This window comes from Agelaius tricolor, unplaced genomic scaffold (genome assembly GCF_023055355.1).
Source record: "Agelaius tricolor isolate 1412-34295 unplaced genomic scaffold, bAgeTri1.0.p SCAF_102, whole genome shotgun sequence".
In the NCBI taxonomy this organism is placed as follows: Eukaryota; Metazoa; Chordata; class Aves; order Passeriformes; family Icteridae; genus Agelaius; species Agelaius tricolor.
Window position 1 is genome coordinate 137,275 of NW_027269362.1, and position 27,199 is coordinate 164,473.

Here is a 27,199-nt window from a genome sequence, read left to right on the forward strand (position 1 = left end):
ATTGGGGTTATTTACCCGACCAGGCATTATTTACCCAACCACCCAAAATGGGAAATAAATTGAATTTTTGGGGATTTTTTAAAGGTGTTATTGGAGGTTTTTCAGTCTTGCAGATCGACAGCTGGGGTGAAAAACGCCGGTTTTGGGTCTTTTGGGGATTTTGGGAATACCAGGATTCTCTTTGGGGGGGGTTTGGGCCATCCAGGTTGGGATTTTCCCACCCAAAACAGGAAATAAATTGAATTTTCGGGGATTTTTTTAAAGGCGTCGTTGGGGTCCTCGGTCTCGTGGATCGACAGCTGGGGCGAAAAACGCCGGGTTTGGGACTTTTCGGAATTTTGGGAATTCTGGGATATTTTTTAGGGGGGGGTTTGGGCCGTCCAGGTGGGGATTTTCCCACCCAAAATGGGAAATAAATTGAATTTTTGGGGATTTTTTTAAAGGCGTTATTGGGGTTATTTACCCGACCAGGCGTTATTTACCCGACCACCCAAAATGGGAAATAAATTGAATTTTTGGGGATTTTTTAAAGGCGTCGTTGGGGTTATTTACCCAACCAGACAGGAGGAGAAATAAATTCAATTTTTGGGGATTTTTTAAAGGCGATTTTTTCAGCCTTGCGGATCAACAGCTGGGGTGAAAAAATGGGAATTTGGGATTTTTTTTTTAAGATTTTTTTGTTAATTTTGGGGAGGGTCCCCAAAATTTCTATTTACCTGACAAACCAGGAGGGGAAATAAATTCAATTTTTGGGGATTTTTTTGAAGGTGTGGTTGGGGTCCTCGGTCTCGTGGATCGACAGCTGGGGTGAAAAATGCCGGTTTTGGGTCTTTTGGGGATTTTGGGAATCCCAGGATATATTTTGGGTTCCCCTTGGTGTTTTCAGTTTCTCCTTCAGGTTTTTTGTGTCCCCCTCGGGTTTTTTGGTGTTTCCTCTCATTTTTTTTGGTGTTTTTTTTTTTTTTTTGGTTTTTGGTGTTTTTTTGGGTTTTTGGGTTCCCCTCGGGTTGTTGTTGTTTCCCCTCATTTTTTGGGTGGTTTTTTTTTTGGTTTTTGGTGGTTTTTTGGGTTTTGGTGGGGGATTTTTGGGTTTTTGGTGTTTTTTTTGTTTTTGGTGGGGTTTTTTTGGTTTATGGTGGGGGTTTTTTTGGGTTTTGATGGTTTTTTGGGGTTTTGGTGGTTTGTTTTTTTTTTTTGGTGGTTTTTTTTGTTTTTGGTATTTTTTGGGTGTTTTTTTGGGTTTTGGGTGGTTTTTTTGGCTTTTGGTGGGGTTTTTTTGGGTTTTTGGTGGGGTTTTTTTGGTTTTTGGTGGTTTTTTTGGGGTTTTTTCGGTGCGGTTTTTTGGGGCTTTTCAGTGCGGTTTTTTGGGGGTTTTTCGGTGCATTTTTTTGGTGTTTTTCGGTGCGGTTTTTTGGTGTTTTTCGGTGCGGTTTTTGGGTTTTTTTCGGTGCGGTTTTTGGGGTTTTTTGATGCAGTTTTTTGGGTTTTTTCGGTGGGGTTTTTTTTTGTTTTTTGGTGTTTTTTCGGTGCAGTTTTTTGGGGTATTTCGGTGCAGTTTTTTGGGGGGTTTTTTTTGTTTTTTGGGGTATTTCGGTGCGGTTTTTTGGGGGTTTTTCGGTGCATTTTTTTGGTGTTTTTCGGTGCGGTTTTTTGGTGTTTTTCGGTGCGGTTTTTGGGGTTTTTTCGGTGCGGTTTTTTGGGGGTTTTTTCGGTGCAGTTTTTGGGGTTTTTTGATGCGGTTTTTTGGGGGTTTTTTGATGCGTTTTTTTTGGGTTTTTGCTGGTTTTTTGGGGGTTTTTTCGGTGCGGTTTTTTGGGGTTTTTTTTTGTTTTTTGGGGTATTTCGGTGCGGTTTTTTGGGGGTTTTTCGGTGCATTTTTTTGGTGTTTTTCGGTGCGGTTTTTTGGTGTTTTTCGGTGCGGTTTTTGGGGTTTTTTCGGTGCGGTTTTTGGTGTTTTTCCGGTGCGGTTTTTGGGGTTTTTTCGGTGCGGTTTTTTGGGGGTTTTTTTGGTGCAGTTTTTTGGGTTTTTTCGGTGCGGTTTTTGGGGTTTTTTGATGCGGTTTTTTGGGTTTTTTCGGTGGGGTTTTTTTTTGTTTTTTTGGTGTTTTTTCGGTGCGGTTTTTTTGGGGGTTACCTGGTATTTGTTGGTGGAGTTGAAGGGGATCTCGGCCACTTTCTTGTTCCTCTCCCTCATGACCTTGACGGAGCCCGAGGAGAGCTCGATGCACTTGAGCAGCGCCGACTCCGAGGCGTCCCCGGCCACGTCGCGCTGCGGAGCCCGGAATCGGGGTGAGAATCCCGAAATTCGGGAAATTCAGACCCCAAAAATTGGGAATTCAAACCCCAGAAATTGGGAATTTCAACCCGCAAAAATTGGGGTGGAAACCCAAAAAATTGGGAATTCCAAACCCCCAAAAAATTGGGAATTTCAAACCCCCAAAATTGGGAATTGAAACCCGCAAAAATTGGGATGGAAACCCAAAAAATTGGGAATTTCAAACCCAAAATTGGGGTGGAAACCCAAAAAAATTGGGAATTTCAAGCCCAAAAAAATTGGGAATTGCAACCTCAACAATTGGAAATTTCAAACCCAAAAAAATTGGGAATTGAAACCCGCAAAAATTGGGGTGGAAACCCAAAAAAATTGGGAATTCAAACCCCAAAAATTGGGAATTTCAACCCCAAAAATTGGGATGGAAACCCAAAAAAATTGGGAATTTCAAACTCAAAGAATTGGGAAATTCAACCCCAAAAGTTGGGAATTTCAACCCCAAAAGTTGGGAATTTCAACCCCAAAAAATTGGGGATTCAAGCCCTAAAAATTGGGAATTGCAACACCAAAGAAATTGGGAATTGCAAACCCCAAAAAATTGGGAATTCAAACCCCAGAAATTGGGAAATTCAACTCCAAAGTTGGGAATTGCAAACCCAAAATTGGGAATTTCAACCCCCAAAATATTGGGAATTGCAACCCCAAAAATTGGGGTGGAAACCCAAAAAAATTGGGAATTTCAACCCCAAAAGTTGGGAATTGCAAACCCAAAATTGGGAATTTCAACCCCCAAAATATTGGGAATTGCAAACCCCAAAAATTGGGGTGGAAACCCAAAAAAATTGGGAATTTCAAGCCCAAAAAAATTGGGAAATTCAACCCTAAAAAAATGTTAAAAAATTTAAAACATCTCTAAAAAAATCTCCAAAAAACCTCCAAGAAACCCCCCGAAAACACTCAAAATACTCCCCCCCAAAATCCTGCAATTAAATCCCAAAAAATCCCCCTCCAAAAAAAAAAAAAAAACCCAAAAAAATCCCCCAAAAAGTCCTAAAAAAAACCTCTCAAAAATACAAAAAATAAATTTAAAAAAATCTAAAAACTCTCAAAAAAATTCCCTGAAAAAAATCCTAAAAAAATTCTAAAAAATCCACAAAAAATCTCAAAAAAAAAAATCTCCAAAAAACACTCAAAAGCACTCAAAAAACTTCCCTCAAAAAATTGCAATTAAATCCCAAGAAATCCTCAAAAAAAACCAAAAACAAACCAAAAAAATCCCCCAAAAAGCAAAAAGTCCTAAAAAAAATCTCTCAAAAATACTAAAAAATTTAAAAAAAAAATCTAAAAAACTCCCCAAAAAAAATCCTAAAACATTTTTTAAAAATCTGCAAAAAATCTCAAAAAAAAACCCTCCAAGATACCCCCAAAACCACTCCAAAAAATCGCAATTAAATCCCAAAAAATCCCCCCCAAAAAAAAAACTCAAAAAAACCCCCTAAAAAGTCCTAAAAAAATCAAAATATTTTTAATTTTTTAATTAAATAAATTTTAAAAAAATCTAAAAAATCCCCATAAAATCCCCTGAAAAATCCTAAAAAATTATTAAAAAATCCGCAAAAAATCTCCAAAAAAACCCCAAAAAACCCTCAAAAAAATCGCAATTAAATCCCAAAAAATTCCCAATTTTTTTTAAATTTATTTTTTTTTTATAAAAACCCTCCAAAACGCCCCAAACCGCCCCAAAGTGGCACCTTGAGGATGGGCACGTTGTCCTGGCCGCCCTTGAAGACGGCGCGGTTGCAGAGCCCGGCGATGTGGCTCAGCGCCACCCACGTGGGAGAGCTCTTGTCGAACGCCGTGCCTGGGGGAGAGGGGTCAGACACCAGTTCGGACCAGTATGGACCAGTATGGACCGGTATAAACCAGTAACAGACCGGTATGGACCGGTATGGACCAGTATAAACCAGTAACAAACCGGTATAAACCGCTACGGACCGGTATAAACCAGCGCGGATCAATTTGAGCCCATTCGGTGACGTTGCCGGCCCCCAAACTGCCCCAAAATTGCCCCAAAACTGTCCCAAACTCGTGTCCTCCTTCCCGTCCTCTCCCTCCCAGTCCCCCCCAAAAAACCCCAAAATCTCCCCCAAAACTCCCCCATTTTCCCCTCCCAGTCCCTCCCAGTACAAACCAGTAACCCCAAATCCCCCTTTAACCCTTTCCCAGTCCCTCCCAGTTTGTTCCAGTTGCCCAAAACCCCCCAAAACTCCCCCATTTTCCCTTCCCAGTCCCTCCCAGTTTATCCCAGTCCCTCCCAGTTTATCCCAGTCCCTCCCAGTTCCTCCCAGTTTCCTTAAACACCCCCAAACCCACCCAAAACCCCCCCAAAACTCCCCCATTTTCCCCTCCCAGTGCCCCCCAGTGTCCCCCAATCCCCTCCCAGTGTCCCCCAGACCCCTCCCAGTCCCTCCCAGTTTGTTCCAGTTGCCCTAAACACCCCCAAAACCCCCCCCAAAAAACCCAAATCCCAAAACCCCCAAAACCCCCCCAAACCTCCCCCATTTTCCCCTCCCAGTCCCTCCCAATCCCCTCCCAGTTTATCCCAGACCCCTCCCAATCCCCTCCCAGTCCCTCCCAGTCCCCCCCACTCCCTCCCAGTCCCCCCCCCAGTTTATCCCAAACCCCTCCCAGTCCCTCCCAGTCCCCCCCAGTCCCCCCCAGTCCCTCCCAGTCCCTCCCAGTTTATCCCAATCCCCTCCCAGTCCCTCCCAGTTTATCCCAATCCCCTCCCAGTCCCTCCCAGTTTCCTTAAACACCCCCAAATCCCACCCAAACCCACCCAAAACCCCCCCAAATCTGCCCCATTTTCCCCTCCCAGTCCCTCCCAGTTTATCCCAGTCCCTCCCAGTCCCCCCCAGTCCCTCCCAGTCCCTCCCAATCCCCTCCCAGTTTATCCCAATCCCCTCCCAGTCCCTCCCAGTGCCCCCCATTTTCCCCTCCCAGTTTATCCCAGTTTACCCCAGTCCCTCCCAGTCCCCCCCAGTCCCTCCCAGTCCCTCCCAATCCCTCCCAGTCCCCCCCAGTTTATCCCAGTTTATCCCAATCCCCTCCCAGTTTATCCCAAACCCCTCCCAGTCCCTCCCAGTCCCCCCCAGTCCCTCCCAATCCCCCCTCAGTCCCTCCCAGTGACCCCCAAACCCCTCCCAGTCCCTCCCAATCCCCTCCCAGTCCCTCCCAGTCCCTCCCAGTCCCTCCCAGTCCCCTCCCAGTTTATCCCAGTCCCTCCCAGTCCCCCCCAGTTTATCCCAGTTTACCCCAGTCCCTCCCAATCCCCTCCCAGTCCCTCCCATTCCTCCCAGTCCCCCCCATTCCCCTCCCAGTCCCTCCCAGTTTATCCCAATCCCTCCCAGTCCCTCCCAGTCCCTCCCAGTCCCTCCCAGTTTATCCCAATCCCTCCCAGTCCCTCCCAGTCCCTCCCAGTTTATCCCAGTCCCTCCCAGTCCCTCCCAGTCCCCCCCAGTCCCTCCCAGTCCCTCCCAGTCCCTCCCAGTGCCCCGTGCTGACCCGACTGGTCCTCGGTGGTGTCGGCCTCGTGGATCTGGTTGTCGAACCACATGTGGGCCACGGTCATGCGGTTCTGGGTCAGGGTCCCGGTCTTGTCGGAGCAGATGGTGGAGGTGGAGCCCAGCGTCTCCACGGCCTCCAGGTTCTTCACCAGGCAGTTCTTCCTGGCCATGCGCTTGGCAGTGAGGGTCAGGCACACCTGGAGGGGGCGGAAATGGGTCTGGGGGCTTCGCTTTGGGGGGGAAACGGGGTCTGGGGGCTTCGGTTTGGGGGGGAAATGGGTCTGGGGGCTTCGGTTTGGGGTGGAAATGCCAAAAAATCCCGGAGAAATTCGGTCAAGATTGGAGCCGAAAGCACACGGAGGAAACTTCTGTAGGTGGATCTCCAAATCCCTGAGGGTTTGAAATGGGTCTGGGGTCTCTAAATGGGTCTGGGGGCTTCGGTTTGGGGCGGAAATGCCAAAAATCCCGGAGAAATTTGGTGAAAATCGGAGCCGAAAGCACCTGGAGGAACCTTCTGTAGGTGGATCTCCAAATCCTTGAGGGTTTGAGGGGGTTTGAAATGGGTCTGAGGTCTCTAAATGGGTCTGGGGGCTTCGGTTTGGGGGGGAAACGGGGTCTGGGGGCTTTGGTTTGGGGCGGAAATGCCAAAAATCCCGGAGAAATTCGGTCAAGATTGGAGCTGAAAGGACCTGGAGGAACCTTCAGTTGAAGAACACCCAAATTCTGGTGGATTTTGGGGGTTCTGGAGGGTCCCCAAATTGGGTCTGGGGTCTCTAAATTGGGTCTGGGGGCTTCGGTTTGGGGCGGAAGTTGGGTCTGGGGGGGAAACGGGGTCTGGGAGCTTCAGTTTGGGGGGGAAATGCCAAAAATTCCCCCCAAAATGGCGCCAGTTTCTCTCCCAGTCCATCCCAGTTTGTTCCCAGTGGCTCCCAGTCCATCCCAGTCCATCCCAGTCACTCCCAGTCCCCAACATCTCAATCCCAGTGGCTCGCAGTCCCTCCCAGTCCAATCTCAATCCCCAATATCTCAGTCTCAGTCCATCCCAGTCCATCCCAGTTTGTTCCCAGTTGCTCCCAGTCCATCCCAGTCCATCCCAGTTTGTCCCAGTTCATTCCCAGTCCCTCCCAGCCACTCACGGTGACGGTGGCCAGCAGCCCCTCGGGCACGTTGGCCACGATGATGCCGATGAGGAAGATGATGGTCAATGCTCCCAGTGCATCCCAGTCACTCCCAGTTTGTTCCCAGTGGCTCCCAGTCCATCCCAGTCCATCCCAGTCCCTCCCAGTCCAATCTCAATCCCCAGTATCTCAATCCCAGTCACTCCCAATCACTCCCAGTTTGTTCCCAGTGGCTCCCAGTCCCTCCCAGTCACTCCCAATCCCCAATATCTTGGTCCCAGTCGCTCCCAGTCCATCCCAGTCCAATTTCAATCCCCAATATCTCAATCCCAGTCCATCCCAGTGGCTCCCAGTCCATCCCAATCCCCAATATCTCAGTCTCAGTCCATCCCAGTCCCTCCCAGTTTGCTCCCAGTCCCTCCCAGTCCATCCCAGTCCCTCCCAGTCCCCAATATCTCAATCTCAATCCCCAATATCTCAATCCCAGTCACTCCCAGTCACTCCCAGTTTGTTCCCAGTGGCTCCCAGTGGCTCCCAGTTCCTCCCAGTCCATCCCAGTCCATCCCAGTTCCACTTTACACCCCAATATCTCAGTCTCAGTCCATCCCAGTCCCTCCCAGTTTGTTCCCAGTCCATCCCAGTCCATCCCAGTTCCACTTTACACTCCAATATCTCCATCCTAGTCGCTCCCAGTCACTCCCAGTTTGTTCCCAGTCCATCCCAATCCCCAATATCTCAATCCCAGTCCATCCCAGTTTGTTCCCAGTTTGTCCCAGTCCCTCCCAGCCACTCACGGTGACGGTGGCCAGCAGCCCCTCGGGCACGTTGGCCACGATGATGCCGATGAGGAAGATGATGGTCAATGCTCCCAGTGCATCCCAGTCCCTCCCAGTCCCTCCCAGTCACTCCCAGTCCATCCCAATCCCCAATATCTCAATCCCAGTCCCTCTCAATCACTCCCAATCCATCCCAGTCCCTCCCAGTCCATCCCAGTTCAATCTCAATCCCCAATATCTCAATCCCAGTCCATCCCTGTCCATCCCAGTGGCTCCCAGTCCCTCCCAGTCCATCCCAGTTCCACTTTACACCTCAGTAACTCCCTTCCAGTCCATCCCAGTAACTCCCAGTTTGTTCCCAGTGGCTCCCAGTCCATCCCAGTCCCTCCCAGTCCATCCCAATCCCCAATATCTCAGTCTCAGTCCATCCCAGTCCCTCCCAGTTTGCTCCCAGTTTGCTCCCAGTCCATCCCAGTCCATCCCAGTCCATCCCAGTCCCTCCCAGTCCCTCCCAGTCCATCCCAGTCCCCAATATCTCAATCCCAGTCACTCCCAATCACTCCCAATCACTCCCAGTTTGTTCCCAGTCCATCCCAGTCCATCCCAATCCCCAATATCTCAACCCCAGTCCATCCCAGTCCAATCTCAATCCCCAATATCTCAATCCCAGTCCATCCCAGTTTGTTCCCAGTTTGTCCCAGTTGCCCCCAGCCACTCACGGTGACGGTGGCCAGCAGCCCCTCGGGCACGTTGGCCACGATGATGCCGATGAGGAAGATGATGGTCAGTGCTCCCAGTGCATCCCAGTTCCTCCCAGTCCATCCCAGTCCATCCCAGTCCCTCCCAGTCCCCAATATCTCAATCTCAATCCCCAATATCTCAATCCCAGTCACTCCCAATCGCTCCCAGTTTGTTCCCAGTGGCTCCCCGTCCCTCCCAATCCATCCCAGTCCATCCCAGTTCAATCTCAATCCCCAATATCTTGGTCCCAATGGCTCCCAGTCCATCCCAGTCCATCCCAGTCACTCCCAGTTTGTTCCCAGTCCCTCCCAGTCCATCCCAGTCGCTCCCAGTCCCTCCCAGTCCATCCCAGTTCCACTTTACACCTCAGTAACTCCCTTCCAGTCCATCCCAGTAACTCCCAGTTTGTTCCCAGTGGCTCCCAGTCCATCCCAGTCCATCCCAGTCCCCAATATCTCAATTTCAATCCCCAATATCTCAATCCCAGTTTGTCCCAGTCCCTCCCAGCCACTCACGGTGACGGTGGCCAGCAGCCCCTCGGGCACGTTGGCCACGATGATGCCGATGAGGAAGATGACGGCCTCGAGCCAGGTGTAGCCGAGGATGAGCGAGAGGATGAAGAAGGAGATGCCGAGGAAGACGGCGACGCCGGTGATGAGCTGGATGAAGTGCTCGATCTCCACGGCGATCGGCGTCTTGCCCACCTCCAGCCCCGAGGCCAGCGTGGCGATGCGGCCCATGACCGTGCGGTCACCCGTGGCGATCACCACGCCCCGGGCCGTGCCTGGGAAACGGGGGGAAAAACGGGGAAATCGGTGAAAATGGGGAAAAAAGGGGGAATTTACATAAAACGGCCTCAAAATGGCTCCAAATGGCCTCAAAATGGTCCCAAAAGAGGTCCCGGAGTGCCTGGGGTCACCATGCCCGGGGCCGTGCCTGGGGATTGGGAAAAAACAGGGAAAAAATGGTGAAAATGGTGAAAAATGGGGAAAAATGGGGAAAAATTGGGGAAAATGGGGAAAAAATGGGAAAAAATGGGAAATTGACACAAAATGGCGTCAAAATGGCTCCACAATGGTCCCAAAAGAGGTTCTGGATCACCTGGGGTCACCATGCCCCGGGCCGTGCCTGGGAAACGGGGGGAAAAACAGGGAAATTGGTGAAAATGGGGAAAAAGGGGGATTTTGGACAAAACGGCTTCGAAATGGCTCCAAATCGGCCCCAAAATGGCCTCAAAAAGGCTCCAAAAAAGGTTCTGGAGTGCCTGGGGTCACCATGCCCCGGGCCATGCCTGGGGATTGGGAAAAAACAGGGAAAAAATGGTGAAAATGGTGAAAAATGGGAAAAATGGAAAAAAATGGGAAAAAATGGGAATTGACACAAAATGGTGTCAAAATGGAGAAAAGTGGGGTCAAAATGGTCCCAAAAGAGGTCCTGGAGTGTCCAGGGTCATCGTGTCCTGAGCCGTGCCTGGGAAACGGGGGAAAAAACGGGAAATTGGTGAAAATGGTGAGGAAATGGGGAAATTTGCACAAAATGGCCTTGAAATGGCTACAAATCGGCCTCAAAATGGCCTCAAAATGGCTCCAAAATGGTCTCAAAAGAGGTTCCAGATTGCCTGGGGTCACTACACCCAGGGCCGTGCCTGGGAAACGGGGGGAAAAAACGGGAAATTGGTGAAAGTGGTGAAAAATGGGAAAAAATGGGAAAAATGGGAATTGACCCAAAGTGGTGTCCAAATGGCCTCAAAGTGGGGTCAAAATGGGAAAAAATGGTCCCAAAAGAGGTTCTGGAGTGCCCGGGGTCATCATGTCCTGAGCTGTGCCTGGGAAACGGGGGAAAAAATGGTGAAAATGGTGAAAAATGGGAAAAAATGGGGAAAAATGGGAAATTGACCCAAAATGGCCTCAAAATGGAGCAAAGTGGGGTCAAAATGGGAAAAAATGGTCTCAAAAGAGGTTCTGGATCACCTGGGGTCACCACGCCCCGGGCCGTGCATGGGAAACAGGGGAAAAAACCGGGAAATCGGTGAAAATGGTGAAAAAGGGGGGATTTGCACAAAATGGCCTCGAAATGGAGAAAAGTGGGGTCAAAATGGTCCCAAAAGAGGTCCCAGAGTGCCTGGGGGTCATCACATCCTGAGCCGTGCCTGGGGATTGGGGGAAAAAATGGTGAAAATGGTGAAAAATGGGAAACAATGGGAATTGACCAAAATGGCCTCAAAATGGCCTCAACATGGAGCAAAGTGGGAAAAAAGGGGGAAAAATGGTCTCAAAAGAGGTTCTGGAGTGCCTGAGGTCAGCACATCCTGAGCCGTGCCTGGGGATTGGGGGAAAAAATGGGGAAAATGGTGAAAATGGTGAAAAATAGGTAAAAATGGGTAAAAATGGGAAAAAATTGGAAAAAATGGAAAAAAAAAACAGGAAAAAAAAAACAGGAAAAAAAAAACAGGAAAAAACCAGGAAAAACAACAGGAAAAAATGGGGAAAAATTGGAAAAAAATAGGGAAAAACCAGGGAAAAAACAGGAAAAACACCAGAAAAAATGGGAAAAAATTGGGGAAAAAATGGAAAAAAAAGACAGAAAAAAGGGGAAAAAACAGGAAAAAATGGGAAAACCAGGAAAAAAACAGGAAAAAAAAACCCAGGAAAAAAAACAGGAAAAAAAAACCAGGAAAAAAACAGGAAAAACAACAGAAAAAAATGGGGAAAAATTGGAAAAAAATGGAAAAAAAAACAGGGAAAAAACAGGAAAAGCAACAGATAAAATGGGGAAAAATTGGAAAAAAAAAGGAAAAAAATTGGAAAAAAATGGAAAAAAAAAGGGAAAAAATGGAAAAAAATGGGAAAAAAGACGGGAAAAAACCCAGGAAAAAAAAAAGACCCTGAAAGTGGCCCCAAAATGCCTCGAATCGCCCCCAAATTTTGGGGCTCACCCTCGACGCAGTTGGTGGAGAAGAAGGTGATGTTGCGCGTCTCCAGGGGGTTGTCGTGGGTGCAGTCGGGCGAGCGCGTCTGGGGCTCCGATTCGCCCGTCAGAGAGGAGTTGTCCACCTGGGAAAGGGATTTTGGGGTGAAAAACGGCGATTTTGGGAAAATTCCGGGAGCTTTGGGGTGAAAAATGGGGATTTTGGGGTGGATTTTGGGGTTTGTCGTGGGTGCAGTCTGGGGCTCCGATTCGCCCGTCAGAGAGGAGTTGTCCACCTGGAACGGGGATTTTGGGGTGAAAAACGGGGATTTTGGGAAAATTCCGGGAGCTTTGGGGTGAAAAATGGGGATTTTGGGGTGGATTTTGGGGTTTGTCGTGGGTGCAGTCTGGGGCTCCGATTCGCCCGTCAGGGAGGAGTTGTCCACCTGGGAAAGGGATTTTGGGGTGAAAAACGGGGATTTTGGGAAAATTCCCTGAAAATTCCCGGGGTTTTGGGTGAATTTTGGGGTTTTTGGGTGAATTTTGGGGTTTTTGGGGTGGATTTTGGGGTTTGTCGTGGGTGCAGTCTGGGGCTCCGATTCGCCCGTCAGAGAGGAGTTGTCCACCTGAGAAAGGGATTTTGGGGTGAAAAATGGGGATTTTGGGAAAATTATGGCAGTTTGGGGAAATTTCCTGAAAATTCTGGGGGTTTTGGGTGAATTTTGGGGTGAATCTGGGGTGAATTTTGGGGGAATTTGGGGGGAAATTTCCCAGGAATTTGGGGTGAATTTTGGTGGTTTTGGGGTGAATTCAGGGGAATTGGGGAAAATTATGGGAATTTTTGGGAAAATTCCCTGAAAATTCCAAGGGTTTTGGGAAAATTTCTGGCGCGATTTCCCACGATATTTTGGGGTGATTTCCCTGTATTTCTGTTGCAATTTCCCAGGGCATTTTTGGGGCAGTTTCCCAGGATTTTTGGTACAATTTCCCACAATATTTTGGGGCAATTTCCCGGGATTTCTGGAGAGATTTCCCAGGGCATTTTTGGGGCAATTTCTCGGTATTTTTGGGGTAATTTCCCAGGACTTTTGGTACAATTTCCCCCAATATTTTGGGGTAATTTCCCTGTATTTCTGGCACAATTTCCCAGGATTTCTGGCACAATTTCCCAGGGTATTTTTGGGGCGGTTTCCCGGGATTTTTGGGGCACTTTCCCCAGGATACTTTAATGTGATTTTTCCCAGGATTTTTGGTGTGATTTCCCGGTATTTCTCTCGCAATTTCCCAGGGTATTTCTGGGGCAATTTCCCGGGATTTTTGGTGCAATTTCCCGGGATTTTTAGCACAATTTCCCAGGGCATTTTTGGGGCGATTTCCCAGGATTTCTGGTGCAATTTCCCACAATATTTTGGGGTAATTTCCCTGTATTTCTGTCGCAATTTCCCAGGGCATTTTTGGGGTGATTTCCCCGGATTTTTTGGAGCGATTTCCCCGGATTTTTGGGGCAATTTCCCAGGGCATTTTTGGGGTGGTTTCCCGGGATTTTTGGGGCTATTTCCCAGGGCATTTTTGGGGCGATTTTCTGTGATTTTTGGCACAATTTCCCAGGGTATTTTTGGGGCGATTTCCCCGGATTTTTGCTGCAATTTCCCGGGATTTTTGGCACAATTTCCCAGGGCATTTTTGGGGTTATTTCCCGGGATTTCTGTTGTAATTTCCCAGGGTATTTTTGGGGCTATTTCCCGGGATTTCTGTCGCAATTTCCCAGGGCATTTTTGGGGCGATTTCCCTGTATTTCCAGCGCGATTTCCCAGGGCATTTCTGGCACAATTTCCCAGGATTTCTGGCTTCATTTCCCAGGGCATTTTTGGTGCGATTTCCCGGGATTTCAGGTGCAATTTCCTAGGGTATTTTTGGCGCCATTTCCCACAATATTTTGGGGTAATTTCCCGGGATTTCTGGCGCAATTTCCCAGGGCATTTTTGGGGCGATTTCCCGGGATTTTTGGGGTGGTTTCCCTGTATTTCCAGCGCGATTTCCCAGGGCATTTCTGGCACAATTTCCCAGGGCATTTTTGGGTGATTTCCCAGGGCATTTTTGGGGCGATTTCCCCGGATTTTTGGGGCTATTTCCCAGGATTTTTGGCACAATTTCCCAGGGTATTTTTGGGGCGGTTTCCCCGGATTTTTGGGGCTATTTCCCGGGATTTCTGGTGCAATTTCCCAGGGTATTTTTGGGTGATTTCCCAGGGTATTTTTGGGGCAGTTTCCCCGGATTTTTGGCACAATTTCCCAGGGTATTTTTGGGTGATTTCCCAGGGCATTTTTGGGGCGATTTCCCCGGATTTTTGGGGCTATTTCCCAGTATTTTTAGCACAATTTCCCAGGGTATTTTTGGGGCGATTTCCCCGGATTTTTGGGGCTATTTCCCTGTATTTCTGTCGCAGTTTCCCAGGGCATTTTTGGGTGATTTCCCAGGGCATTTTTGGGGTGGTTTCCCCGGATTTTTGGGGTTATTTCCCAGGATTTTTGGGTGATTTCCCAGGGCATTTTTGGGGCGGATTTCCCCGGGTTTGGGGCCCCACCTTGCAGCCGTGGGCCGAGATGATCCTGAGGTCGGCCGGGACGCGGTCGCCGCCCTTGACCTCCACCAGGTCCCCGACCACGACCTCCTCGGCGTTCACCTGCATCTTCTCCCCCTCCCGGATCACCAGGGCTTGCTGCAAACCCGGAAATTCGGCAATTCCGGGGATTTTGGGAATTTCGGGGATTCCCCGGCAGGCAGAACCCCAGAAACCCCCCACAATTCCCCCCAAAATTCCCCCCAAAATTGGCTTTTTCATGTCTTTCTGCCCCGCCAAAAAAATCCGCTTAAACCCTGGAAAAAAATGCTAAAAGGTCCCCCCCAAAAAATCCTAAAAAATCTTTAAAAAAATCTAAAAAATCCCCCCAAAAAATCCCAAACAATTAAAAAAAAATTCCCAAAAATATTAAAAAAAAATCCCAAAAATATTAAAAAAAATCCTAAACAATTTAAAAAAATTCCCAAAAATATTTTTAAAAAATCCAAAAAAATTCCAAAAAATATTTTAAAAAAATCCCAAAAATATTTTAAAAAAATCCCAAACAATTTAAAAAAATTCCCAAAAAATATAAAAAAAAAATCCCAAAAATATTTTTTAAAAATCCCAAAAATATTAAAAAAAAATCCCAAACAATTAAAAAAAATCCTAAAAATATTAAAAATATCCCCAAAAATCCCAAGCAATTTAAAAAAATTCCCAAATATATTTTTAAAAAATCCAAAAAAATCCAAAAAAAATCCCAAACAATTTTTTAAAAAATCCCAAAACTATATATTAAAAAATCCCAAAAAATCCCAATCCCAAACAATTTTTTTAAATTCCCAAAAATATTTAAAAAAAAAATCCCAAAAAATCCCAAACAATTTTAAAAAATTCCCAAAAATATTTTTAAAAAATCCAAAAAAATTCCAAACAATTTTTTAAAAAAATCCCAAAAATATTAAAAAAAAAAATCCCAAAAAATCCCAAAACCACCAAATTTCTCCTCCAGACCCCAATTAAAATCTTCCCCAAAATTGCCATTTTTCCCCCCCAAAAAAACCCCCAAACCCCTATTAAAAAAAATCCTAAAAAAATCCCAAAAATATTAAAAAAAATCCCAAAAATTTCCAAACAATTTTTTAAAAAATCCCAAAAATATCTTAAAAAAAAATCCCAAAAAATCCCCAAAACCCCCAAATTTCTCCTCCAGACCCCAATTAAAATCTTCTCCTCTTCTCCAAAATTGCCATTTTTCCCCCCAAAAAAACCCAAACCCCTATGAAAAAAATCCTAAAAAAAATCCCAAAATATTAAAAAAAAATCCCCAAAAAATCCCAAAAAATCCCCAAATTTCTCCTCCATACCCCAATTAAATTCTTCCCCAAAATTGCCATTTTTCCCCCAAGAAAAACCCCAAACCCCTATGAAAAAAATCCTAAAAAAAATCCCAAAAAATAAAAAAAAAATCCCAAACAATTAAGAAAAAAATCCCAAAAATATATTTAAAAAAATCCCAAAAAATTAAAAAAAAAAAATCCCAAAAATATATTAAAAAAAAATCCCCAAAAAATCCCCAAAATCCCCAAATTTCTCCTCCAGCCCCTCCAAAATCCCTCCCCAAAATCCAACTCCCGGCGCCGCCCCCGGAGCCGAAAATTCGGATTTTCCGCCCCAAAACGGGAGCGGCCCCGGCCCCAATTCCGGCCCCTGGAAGCAGAAACCCCAAAATCGGCGTTTTTGGCCCCAAAGCGCACCTGGGGCACCATGTTCTTGAAGGATTCCATGATTTTGGAGCTCTTGGCCTCCTGGTAGTAGGAGAAGCAGCCGGTGATGATGACGACGGCGGCCAGGACGATGCCCAGGTACAGCTGAGGGGCACGAAAATGAAGGATTTTGGGTCATTTTGGGGGTTTTTGGCACAATAAAAAACCCCCAAAAAAATCCCCAAACTCGCCATTAAAAAAAACAAAAAAACAAAAAAAACCGACCCCAAAAATTAAAAAAAATATCCCCAAAAATCCCCTCAAAAAACAAACCAAAAAACCCAAAAATTCACCATAAAAAAAAAAAACACAAAAAACCAACCAACCAAAAAAAAAAACGACCCCAAAAATTTAAAAAAAAATCCCCAAAAATCCCCTCAAAAAACAAACCAAAAAACCCAAACAAAAAAGCAAAAAAAAAAAACCCAAAAACTCACCATTAAAAAAAAAAAAACAAAAAAAAAACCCGACCCCAAAAATTTTAAAAAAATCCCCAAAAATCCCCTCAAAAAAAACCAACAAAAAAAAAAAAAAAAAAAAAAACCAAACAGAAAAGAAGAAAAGAAAAAAAAAAAAAAATCCCCAAAACTTTGCCCCCTCAAAAAAGAAACCAAAAATATCCGGAAAAAAAACCCAAAAAAAAGAAACCAAAAAAATCTCCCCAAAAACAGCCCAAATAAAACCCAAAAGAACGAAAGAAATCCGCCCAAAATAAAAGAAAAAAAAAAATTTAATTCCCCCAAAAATGCCTAAAAACCCCTAAAAAAACCCCAGAAAAATCCCCAAAAAATCCAAATAAATCTGCAAAAAATACCCAAAAATACACCAAAAAATTCAAATAAATTCAGGAAAAAAAAAAAAAAAAAACAGAAAAAAGAAACCGCCTAAAAAACCCTTAAAAATCCCCAGAAAAATCCCCAAAAAATCCAAATAAATCTGAAAAAAATCCAAAAAAAAACCTCCAAAAAATTTCAAATAAATTCAGGAAAAAACCCCAAAAAAACCACTAGAACCCGTAAAAATATACCAAGAAAAATCCTCCAAAAATCCAAATAAATCTGCAAAAAATCCCCAGAAATACTCAAAAAATTCAAATAAATTCAGAAAAAAAACCCAAAAAAAGCCTAAAAAAACCCTAAAAATCCCAAAAAATCCCAAAAAATCCCTGAACAAAACTCGAAAAATCCTCAAAAAAATCCCTGAAAAAAAACCCCCGAAAAATCCCAAAAAATCTGAAAAAAATCCCCAAAAATACTCCAAAAAAATTCAAATAAATTCAGAAAGAAAAACCTAAAAAAAAACCAAAAAACCCCCAAAAATTAAGAAAAAAATCCAACTAAATCCTGGAAAAAAAACCGAAAAAATCCCCTAAAAATCCAAATAAATCCTAAAAAATACCCTAAAAAAATAAAATAAAAAAAAAACAAAAAAAACCCCAAAAAACCCCCAAAATAATAAAAAAAATTCAAATAAATCCTGAAAAAAAATGCCAAAAAAATCCCCTAAAAATCCAAATAAACCCTAAAAAATACCCAAAAAACCCCCGAAAAAACCCCAAAAATTCAGATTTTCATGTGGTTTCTCTCACGTTGTCGTTGGAGGGCTCGTCCTCGGTGCCCGCCTGGCTGCCGTAGGCCAGGAAGCAGAGAATGGCCCCAAGAGCAGCCGGCAGAACTGCACCCAAAAAACCCCAAAAAAACCCCAAAAAATCCCTGAAAAATTCCCCAAAGAATCCTCAAAAATCCTCAAAAAATCCCTGAAAAAATCCTCAAAAAAATCCAAATAAATCTGAAAAAAAATCCCAAAAAATCTCACAAAAAAAAATGCAAATAAATCTGAAAAAAAAATCCCCAAAAAAACTAAAAAAAAAAATTCAAATAAATTCAGGAAAAAAACCCAAAAAAACCCCTAGAAATCCCCACAAAAATCTCCCAAAAATCCAAATAGATCTGAAAAAAAAATCCCCAAAATACTCCAAAAAATACAAATAAATTCAGAAAGAAAAACCGAATAAAGGCCTAAAAAAACCCTAAAAATCCCCAAAAAGATCCCAATAAATCTGCAAAAAATCCCCAAAAAATTTAAATAAATTCAGGAAAAAAAACCACAAAAAACCAAAAAAACCCCCAAAATAATAAAAAAAAAATGCAAATAAATCCTGATAAAAAAACCCAAAAAAATCCCCTAAAAATCCAAATAAACCCTAAAAAATACCCAAAAAAACCCCCGAAAAAACCCCAAAAATTCAGATTTTCATGTGGTTTCTCTCACGTTGTCATTGGAGGGCTCGTCCTCGGTGCCCGCCTGGCTGCCGTAGGCCAGGAAGCAGAGAATGGCCCCAAGAGCAGCCGGCAGAACTGCACCCAAAAAACCCCAAAAAAACCCAAAAAAATCCCTGAAAAATCCTCAAAAAAATCCAAATAAATCTGCAAAAAATCCATGAAAAAATCCTCCAAAAAATCCTCAAAAAATCCCCCAAAAAAATCCCAAAAAAGTCCAAATAAATCTGAAAAAAAATCCCTAAAAAATCTCAAAAAAAATCAAATAAATTCAGGAAAAAACCCAAAAAAAACCCACTAAAAATCCCCCAAAAAATCTCAAAAAATTCAAATAAATTCAGAAAAAAACACCCAAAAAATGCCTAAAAAACCCCTAAAAATCCAAAAAAATCCCAAAAATCCCTGAACAAAACCCAAAAAAATCCTAAAAAAATCCTCAAAAAAATCCCTGAAAAAAACCTCGAAAAATCCAAAAAAATCCCAAATAAATTTGAAAAAAATCCCCTAAAAATCTGAAAAAAATCCAAATAAATCCTGAAAAAACCCCCAAAAAAAAAGCCTAAAAAAACCCTAAAAATCCCCAGAAAAATCCCAAAAATCCCAAAAAATTTTGAAAAAAATCCCCTAAAAATCTCCAAAAAAATCAAATAAATTCAGAAAAAAACCCCAAAAAAACCCAGAAAATTAAAAAAAAAAATCCAAATAAATCCTGAAAAAAACCCGCCAAAAAATCCCCTAAAAGTCCAAATAAACCCTTAAAAAATACCCAAAAAAACCCTGAAAAAAACCCAAAAAAATCCCAAAAAAACCCCAAAAAAAATCGAAAAAAACCCCAAAAAAATCCCAAAAATTCAGCTTTTTTTATCGTTTCTCTCACGTTGTCGTTGGAGGGCTCGTCCTCGGTGCCCGCCTGGATGCCGTAGGCCAGGAAGCAGAGGATGGCCCCGATCCAGAGCAGGATGGAGAAGCCCCCGAAGAGCTGGCGGCAGAACTTGACCCACTCGGGGGTGGTGGGAGGGGGCGTCAGCGCGTTGGGGCCGTCCCGGGCCAGGATCTCCTGGGCTTTGCTGTGCGTCAGGCCCTGGGGGGAAATCGGGGGAGTTAGGGGGGAAAATGGGGAAAAAAATGGGGAAAATGGGGAAAAAAATGGGGAAAATCGAGGGGAAAATGGGGAAAAAAAATGGGGAAAATCGAGGGGAAAATGGGGAAAAAAAAAAGGGGAAAATGGGGAAAAGAAATGGGGAAAATCGAGGGGAAAATCGAGGGGAAAATCGAGGGGAAAATCGAGGGGAAAATGGGGAAAATCGAGGGGAAAACGGGGAAAAGAGCAACAAAAAAATGGGGAAAATCGAGGGGAAAATGGGAAAAAAAATGGGGAAAATGGGGAAAAAAAAAGGGGAAAATCGAGGGGAAAATGGGGAAAAGAAATGGGGAAAATCGAGGGGAAAATGGGGAAAAACGGCAAAAAAAATGGGGAAAAGAAATGGGGAAAATGGGGAAAAAAATGGGGAAAATCGAGGGGAAAATGGGAAAAAAAATGGGGAAAATCGAGGGGAAAATCGAGGGGAAAATCGAGGGGAAAATCGAGGGGAAAATGGGGAAAATCGAGGGGAAAACGGGGAAAAGAGCAACAAAAAAAATGGGGAAAATCGAGGGGAAAAGAGCAAAAAAAATGGGGAAGATCGAGGGGAAAATGGGGAAAAGAAATGGGGAAAATCGAGGGGAAAATGGGGGAAAAAATGGGGAAAATCGAGGGGAAAATGGGGGAAAAAATGGGGAAAATCGAGGGGAAAATGGGGAAAAAAATGGGGAAAATTGAGGGGAAAATGGGGGAAAATTGAATTGAAAATGGACATGAATGTGGCAGATGAATGAGCTAAAAAATGAGGGGAAAAGGAAGTAAAGGTGGACTAAGAATGGGCTGAAAATGAACCAAAAAATGAACCAAAAATGAGCTAAAAATGAACCAAAAAATGGCCTGAAAATGAACCTAAAAATGACCTAAAGTGACCTAAAAATGAACGAAAAATAACCTGAAAATGAACCAAAAAAATGAGCTAAAAATGAACCAAAAATGGCCTAAAGTGACCTAAAAATGAACCAAAAATGACCTAGAAATGAACCAAAAATGGCCTAAAAATGGCCTAAAAATGAACCTAAAAGTGAGCTGAAAATGAATGAAAAAATTACCTAAAAATGAACCAAAAAATTACCTAAAAATGGACTAAAAGTGGCCTAAAAATAGCCCCAAAACCACCCAGAAATTGCCCTAAAACAATTCCCAAAAAGGGGAGGAGGCAAAGCCCAGGGTTCGCAGAAATTTGGAACTTGGAGAAATTTGGGAGAGTTCGCCTGAAAAAAAGGACTCAAAAATGGTGAAAAAAATGGTGAAAAAAATACCTAAAAATTACTGAAAAATGACTTTAAAAAGGACCCAAAAATGACCGGAAAATGAACCAAAAATGACCTAAAAAGGACCTAAAAATCACCTAAAAAACACCTAAAAATCACCTAAAAAGGACCTAAAATTGAATTAAAAACCACCTAAAAATGACCTTAAAAGGACCTAAAAATCGCCTAAAAAATGGCCTAAAAATGAATTAAAAACGGCCCAAAAATGCCAGGAGCAGCCCAGAGTCCCACGGGAGCCCCAAAATCCCCGGAATTGAGCCCAAAACGTACCTGGACGCAGTCGGTGTTGTATTTCCTGCAGACCTCCTCGATCGACATCTTGTGCTCTGTCTGTGGGGAGGGGGCGCCCCAAAAGTCCAGAAATGCCCCAAAAAATTCTGCGATTCCCCCCAAAATTCCAGAAATCCCCCCAAAATTCCAGAAATGCCCCCAAAATTCCGGGATCCCCCCTAAAATTCCAGAAATGCCCCCAAAATTCCAGAAATCCCCCCAAATCCCCCATTTTACCCCCAAATCCCCCCCAAAATCCCCCCCAAACCCCCCAAGCCCCAAATGTCCCCCAATTTCCCCCAATTTCCCCCCAAACCTCCCCAACCTCCCCCAAACCCCCCAAAATCTCCCCCAATTTCCCCAAATGCCCCATTTTACCCCCAAAATCCCCCCAAACTCCCCCCTCAAACCTCCCAAAATCCCCCCCAAAATCCCCCATTTTACCCCCAAATCTCCCCCAGACTCCCCCCAAACCCCCCAAATCTCCCCCCAAACCTCCCCCAAATTTCCACCCCAAATCCCCCCATTTTACCCCCAAATTTCCCCCCAAACCCCCCAAAATCCTCCCCAAATTTCCCCCCAAAGTCCCCCAAACCCCCCAACCTCCCAAATCCCCCAAATTCCCCCCAAATTCCCCCCAAACCTCCCCAAAATCCTCCCCAATATCCCCCATTTTACCCTGAAATTTCCCCCAAATCCCCCATTTTCCCCCCAAACCCCCAAATTTCCCCCCAACTCCCCCCAAACCCCCCAAATCCCCCCCAAATCCCCAAATTTCCCCCATTTCAACCCCAAATCCCCCCAATTTCCCCAAATCCCCCATTTTACCCCCAAATCCCCCCTAATTTCCCCCCAAATCCCCCCCCAAACCTCCCCAAATCCCCCCAAACCCCCCAATTTCCCCCATTTCACCCCCAAAATCCCCCCTAATCCCCCCAAATTTCCCCCCAAACCCCCCAAAATCCCCCAAAATCCCCCCCATTTTCCCCCCAAATCCCCCCAATTTCCCCCCAATTTCCCCCCCAACCTCTCCAAAATCCCAATTTCCCCCAAAATCCCCCCCAATTTCCCCAATTCCCCCATTTTACCCTCAAACCCCCTCAAACCTCCCAAAATCCCCCCAAACCTCCCCAAATCCTCCCCAAACCCCCCATTTCCCCCAAAATCCCCCCCAATTTCCCCCCAAAATCCCCCCAATTTCCCCCAAAATCCCCCATTTCCCCCCCAAACCCCCCAAACTCCCCCCAAATCCCCCCAATTTCTCCAAAATCCCCCCATTTTACCCCCAAATCCCCCAAATTTCCCTCCAAATCCCCCATTTTCCCCCCAACCCCCAAATTTCCCCCCAATTCCCCCCAAACCCCCCATTTTACCCAAAATCCCCCCAATTTCCCCCATTTCACCCCCAAAATCCCCCCAAATCCCCCCAAACCCCCCAAATTTCCCCCCAAATCCCCCCCAAATCCCCCATTTCCACCCCAAATCCCCCTCCAAACCCCTCAAACCCCCCATTTTACCCAAAATCCCCCCAATTTCCCCCAGTTTCCCCCTCCCAAGCCCGGACTCACCATCGCCACCTCCTTCTTGAGGTCGTCCAGGTCCCGGGTTTTGCTCTTGCCCTTTTTGGGGGACTCCTTGTCGCCCCCCTTGTCCTGCGTGGTGGCCACGCGGTAGCTGTCGGAGCCGCCGAACTGGGGGGCGCCGTTACTGGGGCTCCCCGAGACCCCCGGGAGGCACCCCCAGACCCGGCCGGCGGCCCCGCAGCTCCCAGGGAAATTGCCCGGAAATTGCCGGAAATTGCCCCAAAATAGACCCCCCAAAAACACCCCCAAAAACAGGAGAGAAATGGCCCGAAAATTGCCCGAAATTGCCCCAAAATAGACCCCCCAAAACCACCCCCAAACCAGGAGGGAAACAGCCCGAAAATTGCCCAAAATAGCCCCAAAATAGACCCCAAAACGGCAGAGAAACAGCCCAAAATAGGCTCCCAAAAATCCCCAAGAACGGCAGGGAAACGGCCCAAAAATGCCCGAAATGGCCCCCCAAAAATGGGAGAGAAATGGCCCAAAATTGCCCGAAATTGCCCGAAATAGACCCCCAAAAACACCCCCAAAAATGGGAGTGAAACGGCCCGAAAATTGCCCGAAATTGCCCCAAAATAGACTCCAAAAACACCCCCAAAACCAGGAGGGAAATGGCCCGAAAATTGCCCGAAATTGCCCCAAAATAGACCCCCCAAAAACACCCCCAAAAATGGGAGGGAAATGGACCAAAACTGCCCGAAATATCCCCCCCAAAAACCCCCAAAAACACCCCAAAACAGGAGAGAAACGGCCCGAAAATTGCCCAAAATAGACCCCCCAAAAACACCCCCAGAACCAGGAGGGAAATTGCCCGAAATAGCCCCCCAAAAACCCCCAAAACCACCCCAAAAACAGGAGAGAAACGGCCCAAAATTGCCCGAAATTGCCCCAAATAGACCCCCAAAAACACCCCAGAAATGGGAGAGAAATGGCCCGAAACAGCCCAAAATAGCCCCAAATAGACCCCCAAAAACCTCAGAGAAATAGAACCCAAAATACCCCAAAAACGGGAGAGAAACAGCCCAAAAATTGCCCGAAATTGTCTGAAATAGCCCCCCAGAAATGGCAGAGAAATATAACCCAAAAACCCCCAAAAACGGGAGTGAAACGGCCCGAAACAGCCCAAAATAGCCCCCCAAAAACGGCAGAGAAACAGCCCAAAATAGCCCCCCAAAAACAGCAGGGAAATTGCCCGAAATTGCCCAAAATAGACCCCCCAAAACCCCCAAAAACACCCCAAAAACAGGAGGGAAACGGCCTGAAAATTGCCCGAAATAGCCCCAAAATAGACCCCCAAAACGGCAGGGAAACAGCCCAAAATAGGCTCCCAAAAATCCCCAAGAACAGCAGGGAAACGGCCCAAAAATGCCCGAAATAGCCCCCCAAAAATGGGAGAGAAATGGCCCAAAATTGCCCGAAATTGCCCGAAATAGACCCCCAAAAACCCCCAAAAACAGGAGGGAAATGGCCCGAAAATTGCCCGAAATTGCCCGAAATAGACCCCCAAAAACCCCCAAAAACAGGAGGGAAATGGCCCGAAAATTGCCCGAAATTGCCCCAAAATAGACTCCAAAATCACCCCCAAAACAGGAGGGAAATGGCCCGAAAATTGCCCAAAATAGACCCCCAAAAACCCCCAAAACCACCCCAAAACAGGAGAGAAACAGCCCGAAAATTGCCTGAAATAGACCCCCAAAACGGCAGGGAAACGGCCCGAAATTGCCCGAAATAGACCCCCAGAAATGGGAGAGAAACGGCCCAAAACAGCCCCCCAAAAACCACAGAGAAATAGAACTCAAAACACCCCCAAAACGGCAGGGAAACGGCCCGAAATAGCCCCCCAAAAACCCCCAAAACCACCCCAAAAACAGGAGAGAAACAGCCCGAAATAGCCCCAAATAGACCCCCAAAAACACCCCAGAAATGGGAGAGAAATGGCCCAAAATTGCCCGAAATAGACCCCCCAAAAATCCCCAAAAATGGGAGTGAAATGGCCCAAAATTGCCTGAAATTGCCCCAGATAGGCCCCCAGAAATGGGAGAGAAATGGCCCAAAATTGCCTGAAATTGCCCCAAATAGACCCCCAAAAACCACAGAGAAATAGAACCCAAAACACCCCAAAAACAGGAGAGAAACTGCCCGAAATTGCCCGAAATAGCCCCAAAATAGACTCCAAAAACACCCCAAAAACAGGAGGGAAACGGCCCAAAAATTGCCCGAAATATCCCCCCCAAAAACCCCCAAAAACACCCCAAAACAGGAGAGAAATGGCCCGAAAATTGCCCGAAATTGCCCCAAAATAGACTCCAAAAACACCCCCAAAACCAGGAGGGAAATGGCCCGAAAATTGCCCGAAATTGCCCCAAAATAGACCCCCCAAAAACACCCCCAAAAATGGGAGGGAAATGGACCAAAACTGCCCGAAATATCCCCCCCAAAAACCCCCAAAAACACCCCAAAACAGGAGAGAAACGGCCCGAAAATTGCCCAAAATAGACCCCCCAAAAACACCCCCAGAACCAGGAGGGAAATTGCCCGAAATAGCCCCCCAAAAACCCCCAAAACCACCCCAAAAACAGGAGAGAAACGGCCCAAAATTGCCCGAAATTGCCCCAAATAGACCCCCAAAAACACCCCAGAAATGGGAGAGAAATGGCCCGAAACAGCCCAAAATAGCCCCAAATAGACCCCCAAAAACCACAGAGAAATAGAACCCAAAATACCCCAAAAACGGGAGAGAAACAGCCCAAAAATTGCCCGAAATTGTCTGAAATAGCCCCCCAGAAATGGCAGAGAAATATAACCCAAAAACCCCCAAAAACGGGAGTGAAACGGCCCAAAATAGCCCCCCAAAAACAGCAGGGAAATTGCCCGAAATTGCCCAAAATAGACCCCCCAAAACCCCCAAAAACACCCCAAAAACAGGAGGGAAACGGCCTGAAAATTGCCCGAAATAGCCCCAAAATAGACCCCCAAAACGGCAGGGAAACAGCCCAAAATAGGCTCCCAAAAATCCCCAAGAACAGCAGGGAAACGGCCCAAAAATGCCCGAAATAGCCCCCCAAAAATGGGAGAGAAATGGCCCAAAATTGCCCGAAATTGCCCCAAATAGACCCCCAAAAACACCCCCAAAAACGGCAGGGAAACGGCCCAAAATTGCCCGAAATATCCCCCCAGAAATGGCAGAGAAATAACCACACAAAACACTCCAAAAATGGCAGAGAAATATAACCCAAAACCACCCCAAAAATGGGAAATAACCCGAAATAGCCCAAAATGGACCCCCAAAAACCACAGAGAAATAGAACCCAAAACACCCCAAAACGGGAGAGAAACGGCCCAAAACAGCCCCCCAAAAATCCCCAAGAACGGCAGGGAAACGGCCCGAAATTGCCCAAAATTGCCCCAAAATAGACCCCCGAAAATGGGAGAGAAACAGCCCAAAACAGCCCAAAATAGCCCCCCAAAAACCACAGAGAAATAGAACCCAAAACACCCCAAAAATGGCAGAGAAACAGCCCGAAAATTGCCCAAAATAGACCCCCAAAATAGATCCCCAAAAACAGGAGAGAAACGGCCCAAAAATTGCCCGAAATTGCCCGAAATAGACCCCCAGAAATGGGAGAGAAACGGCCCAAAATAGCCCCCAAAAACCACAGAGAAATAGAACTCAAAACACCCCAAAAACGGCAGGGAAACAGCCTGAAAATTGCCCGAAATAGACCCCCAAAAACACCCCCAAAAATGGGAGAGAAATGGACCAAAACTGCCCGAAATTGCCCCAAATAGCCCGAAATTGCCCGAAATATCCCCCCAGAACAGTAGAGAAATATCACCCAAAACACCCCAAAAACAGGAGGGAAATTGCCCGAAAATTGCCCGAAATTGCCCGAAATAGCCCCCCAAAAACCACAGAGAAATATCACCCAAAACACCCCAAAAACGGGAGAGAAACGGCCCGAAATTGCCCGAAATAGCCCCAAAATAGACCCCCAGAAATGGCAGAGAAATAGAACCCAAAAACTGCAGAGAAATACCCCAAAAATGGCAGAGAAATACCCCAAAAATTACACTGAAATACCCCAAAAATTACACTGAAATACCCCAAAAAAATCACACTGAAACACCCCCCAAAATTACACTGAAATACCCCAAAAATTACACTGAAATACCCCAAAATTATACTGAAATAGCCCAAAATAATTACATTTAAATACCCCCCAAAAATTACATTTAAATACCCCCAAAATTACACAGAAATACCCCAAAAATTACATTTAAATAGCCCCAAAAACTTACACTGAAATACCTCAAAATTATACTGAAATAGCCCAAAATAATTACACTAAAATAGCCCCAAAATTACACTGAAACACCCCAAAAAATTACACAGAAATACCCCCAAAAAATCACATTGAAATACCCCCAAAATTACCCCAAAATTACACTGAAACACCCCAAAAAAATTACACTGAAATACCCCAAAATTACCCCAAAATTCCACTGAAACACCCCAAAATGTGGCCCCAAAACCGGCAGAGAAACGCCGCCAAAATGAGATCAAAAAAACCCCAAAAAACCCAAAAAAACCCCAAAAAAACCCCCAAAAACCCAAAAAAAAACCCCAAAAAAAACCCCAAAAAACCCCCAAAAAACCCCCCAAAAAACAAAAAAAAACCCCAAAAAACCCCCCAAAAAATCCAAAAAAACCCCCCCAAAAACCCCCCCAAAAAACCCAAAAAAACCCCAAAAACCCCAAAAACAGAGATAGAAAAATCCAAAGAGCCCCAAAATCCCCAAATTTGCCCAATTCCCCTCAAATTCCCCCCAAAATCCCCGAATTTGGCCAATTCCCCCCAAATCTCCCCCAAAATCCCCGAATTTGCCCAATTTCCCCCGAATTTGCCCAATTCCCCCCAAATCTCCCCCAAAATCCCCGAATTTGC

The 27,199-nt window shown here is 45.4% G+C and overlaps 1 protein-coding gene and 2 long non-coding RNA genes across 3 annotated transcripts; 2 read left to right on the forward strand and 1 right to left on the reverse strand.

The window, feature by feature from the left end:
• Positions 1-705: 705 nt before the first annotated feature.
• Positions 706-27,063, reverse strand: ATP1A3 (ATPase Na+/K+ transporting subunit alpha 3; the record flags this gene model as incomplete). The annotated part of the gene is made up of 17 exons (XM_071419253.1): positions 706-802; positions 2,135-2,269; positions 4,024-4,133; positions 5,837-6,035; positions 8,989-9,257; positions 11,409-11,526; positions 13,965-14,099; positions 15,701-15,814; positions 18,866-19,069; positions 20,671-20,730; positions 22,239-22,654; positions 23,152-23,296; positions 23,699-23,932; positions 24,102-24,423; positions 24,810-25,020; positions 26,187-26,416; positions 26,702-27,063. Coding segments are annotated over 17 exons (3,324 nt in total), but the record flags the coding sequence as incomplete, so codon positions are not given.
• On the forward strand, positions 6,657-8,284 carry LOC139586105 (uncharacterized). Its single transcript, XR_011677466.1, has 3 exons — positions 6,657-6,760; positions 7,950-8,010; positions 8,176-8,284. It is a non-coding gene; the product is annotated as an uncharacterized lncRNA (long non-coding RNA).
• Positions 6,809-7,867, forward strand: LOC139586104 (uncharacterized). Its single transcript, XR_011677465.1, has 4 exons — positions 6,809-7,061; positions 7,124-7,185; positions 7,361-7,462; positions 7,712-7,867. It is a non-coding gene; the product is annotated as an uncharacterized lncRNA (long non-coding RNA).
• Positions 27,064-27,199: the final 136 nt, after the last annotated feature.